Here is a 4,285-nt window from a genome sequence, read left to right as displayed (position 1 = left end):
CATTTGAAAAGTCCCAACTAGTCATCTCATCCACATGGTCTGTTCCAATTCACGCATCAAAATCATTAAATCGCATCTCTTAAAATCATTAAATTTCAACAATTCTTTCACGGTTGTAGATGATCACTACGGGTATTGGTGTTATAGCTTCATCCTATTTTTTAATTTCTCATTGGATTGGTTGATTTAGTCCATTTCACATACTTAGGTCTGAGGATAAAACCTATCAAACTTCGAAGAATTGGATCTCAAAGACACGCATTTCAACCTATCATAGTGGGATTTTGATGTTTAAGAACTTTGTACACAGTGATAGTGCTATCACTATCAATTTGGTTCATTTATATTCTTTGCTGATAAATTTGGAATAAGAGTTCCATAGAGAATAGGACATTTAAAAAAAAATTGAAGAAATTGGACATTCGAAATAATAGATTTTCCATCTTTCCCTGATTCCAAAGCCAGTCATTGCCCAGAGGACGAGCCCACGCCGGGAAGAGAAGACAAGGCAGAGTCTAGGTGGACGGGTGCACGGTGAAAAGATGAGATCGGGCTCAATTGGACAAGCTATTGCAAAGAGAAGACTAGTGAAGTAGAGGGCAAGCTACCAAAATGGAGTATACTCTTGCAATAGATAGCAATCAATTGAGCTATTTTTGTCAACATGGGCTTCAATGAAAATGATGCAGATTGAAGTCACTAAGAATAAGCAAAGGGGAAAATGATATGCTCCTTCAAATATGATTGTCAAAGTTGGGATGTTTCAATAGTAGATGACAGCATAACCAAAATATTTACAACCAGTAGCAGTGAAAACAGAAAATGCCTTAGAAAAAGCCATTGCCAGTATTGAATCTTCTCTTAACCAAGCCTAAGTTGCTTTCCAAAGACTTTTCCAATGAAACTCCCCCCGATTTCTCCACAAAACTCTCAATATTTGCTTGTATCATACCATCAATCTTTCTATTTTTACCAGATTCTCTCTTCGCTTCATGCTCAATGAATTCATTGGCGTTTTCTGACACTGACAGGCTTCCATCAAAACTAATCAAGTCCGTTAATTGGTCATCTACGGTCTGTGCTTTATCTAGCTGATGGCTATTTAATACATCGTAATCCATCAAAGATACTGGTTTTTTCCATGAAGTTCGAGATTCTACAGTCCTAAGCCTAAATATTAGAGCTAGAGAGGAGAGGCTTAAACCCCGAAGCCTCGTGCAAAGTGAATATGCTGTTGAGCTAACAATTACGCTTCTGATGTCGGAGCAGAGTATTGCTATTTGCCTCTCCCGACTCATTAGGCATTGATTCCATGTCCAGCGGCGATGCTGAGGCTTGGATCCTCTCTGTCTACAAGATTTTGTCAGAGAAATATGCAACTAATAATGAGGTTATACGATCAGGATAAGAGACTTACATGGGGAATAACATAAGGTCGAATAATAAATCCGGCAATTAGGCCAAATAAGCATGAAAGTCCAACACCTAGAAACCAAGCAGAGGACACTCCAAGACCTGAATGTAATGTGTAACGTGCGTTAGTCTTATTGATGAACAAGATTAATGAGTAAAAACTTAAAGAAAGGCAATTTCAAAGCAAAGATTAGCCTATATTTCTGGCATCGTCATACTCACAAAAATTATAACTTCATGATTTATCATTCCACACTTGCACGAACGGAGTCTACATATTGAATCAAAATATGGGATGGGGTAATGTTTTTCAAATCACATTCTTCAAAAAAAAATAAAAATTCATAGCTTACGGGATCCAGAATGTGCCGTACAATCCTCAGCCTTCAGATTTATTTGACGGATTAGTCTATGACCATGATCAGAAACCATTAAAGCACATTTTTCCGGAACAAAAACAAGCTCAAAATCAACTGAGAACGAAGCATTGAGTGCGGGTCCATCAGCATGGCCTGTTTTCTGAGAATAACCTCCAGCAATTGTCGTCACACCTAAGCATGTCATTAGGAAAAAATTAATGAGGATAATATGTATGACTGACAAGGTGGGAAAGTTGAAGATAAATTTAATTAAGATAGAATAACACTCATTGTCTTTTTAACAATCAGATGCAGCAACTGGCATACTCCTATCGGTGAAAATACCATACTCAACAAGCTTGTGCTTCGAGGCTGACCGTATCTCAATTTAGGATGCACATCTAGTAACCACAAACATCTTTTTGAGTACATAGATCAACACTTCTGTCACTAAATCAATATCCTTTGACAGCTCATTTTTATGTGAAATGCAGAGTTTTTGACGAGACAGGCATCAATTCTTGGGTTTTTACCAGGTTTTTTTTAAGTATTACAAATATATTTAAGATCACAAGAACAAACAAACGGAGATTGTAGAAATATAGTTAATTGCATAAAACACAAATTAAAAAGGAAAAGGAAAGACAAGATAAGAATAATCGTGCTTTGTTGTCCTCACATGCTTCTATCTGAATACCATACAGCATTATTTCTCTATAATTTGCTGGAATATTTCAAGATAATTTTTCCTTTTTCTTCTGAATAACAGAAACAAAAAATAAAAAATTTAATCCTAGCATGCCAATGACTCCAAACGCAGTTTGATTATGGCTTCTGTTGAGTCACAAATCAACAACTCTTTGCATGTTTCGACATATTTATAAAGCAATCCCTTTTTTTTTTTTTTGGCAACTCTAATATTTAAGTTTTGAGTTCTAACCTAACATATAAACCATCTATACCTGCATTGCTGCAATTTCTTCCAGAAATTCAATGCCAAATTCAAGAACGACACTCCCTTCCAAAGCACTTCCATTGATGGATTTCAACCAACGGATGGCATTACTTCAACACTAAAGCCATTTTACATGATTTCTCACAAACAAAATTGAAACCTCAATTTCGCACACAGTCATGATATGTTTCATGCATATAAACACATATTCGTAAATGCAAGTACCTAGTGTTTATGCACCTGCAAATGTTTCATATACCTGACTTCGTAATCTTCCTGATGGCAAAGTTAGTCTGGTCAGCAACATACACATTTCCTCTGTAATCAACAGCAAAACTCTTTGGCTTATTAAACATAGCTGAGCCCACATCGCCATCTGCGTATCCACACTGGCCATTTCCCGCAAGCCTCTTTATCAGACTTCCTACAGAGTAAAATCCCAAAAAAGGACCTTAAAAGCCCAATTTTCAACACCTTTTTTTGTATCAGGCGTTCAGTATACCAAATCTACCAGAAATATTAATTAGAAAGGAATAAGGATGAAACCCTCAATGTTGCTAAATCTTTTTAAACTTACTAGAACTAGTACTATAACAGAACAGGAATCTCATCATACTTTGATCAAGCAAAAATCCCATAAAAACAATCACTTTTAACTACCCATTTCCTTTTCCTTACCTCTTCTTTGTTTCAGTAATCAGATTAACATAAAATTCATTACATGATTTACCAAAAATTAAAAATCCGTCGAGTAAATATTCTCACAACACTAAAAAAACTAACAATTCACCAACCCGGATTATAAACCTGGAAATATCATTAAATTTCCAATTAAGAATATAATAACAGTTTTTAAAACTACAATACCTTGGGAAGTTGTTGGGATTGATACAGTGTAAAAAGTGCTAGCGGCGGAATCAAGGACTATAAATTGATTAGAAAACGGCGATTGTGGGAGGATCGAGTGAGGGTTGACTTTGACATTGTCGCCATCAAGGACTGTGCTGACGGTGTAGCCATCTTCAAAGATGAGATTTCTACCGGACACTGAATTCACAGAAAAAATAATAATTAATTAATTAAAAAAATGAGTGAGGGTAAATTTACATTAAAGGGTAATTTATTTTCACATTTTTTAACATGTTACCTTGAGTTGGGTATAGCTGAAGGAAGACGTGGAATAATAGAGAGAATAGAGAGAGAAGAGCCGCCATTAATGGAAAATGTGAAGAAGTGAAGCTCGATTAGGCTTTGCTTTACAGTGCAGAGATTTAAACCTGAAAAATATTAATTTTATAAATAAGTAATTAAATATTTCATTCACCCTCTCAAGGTGAGGTCCTTCTGATTCTCACTTTTATTAAAATGTGTAGAATATGTTTGGGAGTGATTTTGAGAATTGATTTTTTGACCGTTAAGAGAAAAGTGAGGTCTATCTGTGAGAGAAGAAGTCAAATATGACGACTGAAATAGTAAAATAACGGTCAAAAAATTAATTTTTTTGGTGAAAAAATCGGGCTCAAACAGGCTCGTAATTTTCCTCCCTTATATTTTAATC

General features: G+C 35.5%; 1 protein-coding gene across 2 annotated transcripts; it reads right to left on the bottom strand.

Annotated features, from left to right (window-relative positions):
- Positions 1-704: 704 nt before the first annotated feature.
- Positions 705-4,013, bottom strand: LOC111396134. 2 transcript variants are annotated; one of them, XM_023022445.1, is made up of 6 exons: positions 3,875-4,013; positions 3,595-3,774; positions 2,987-3,151; positions 1,767-1,964; positions 1,418-1,515; positions 705-1,346 (listed from the first exon to the last, which is right to left on the bottom strand). In XM_023022445.1, exons 1-6 carry the CDS (start codon positions 3,939-3,941, stop codon positions 828-830), a joined length of 1,227 nt encoding a protein of 408 aa, XP_022878213.1. In that variant the 5' UTR covers positions 3,942-4,013; the 3' UTR covers positions 705-827. The 2 variants fall into 2 exon arrangements, with proteins under 2 accessions (XP_022878213.1, XP_022878214.1); XM_023022446.1 differs by having other exon boundaries at positions 1,143-1,350.
- Between the last annotated feature and the right edge of the window lie 272 nt (positions 4,014-4,285).

Source organism: Olea europaea, chromosome 6 (genome assembly GCF_002742605.1).
Source record: "Olea europaea var. sylvestris chromosome 6, O_europaea_v1, whole genome shotgun sequence".
NCBI lineage: Eukaryota > Viridiplantae > Streptophyta > Magnoliopsida > Lamiales > Oleaceae > Olea > Olea europaea.
The sequence above is the reverse complement of the archived record's forward strand: the minus strand, read 5'-3'. Positions and strand labels throughout refer to the sequence as shown.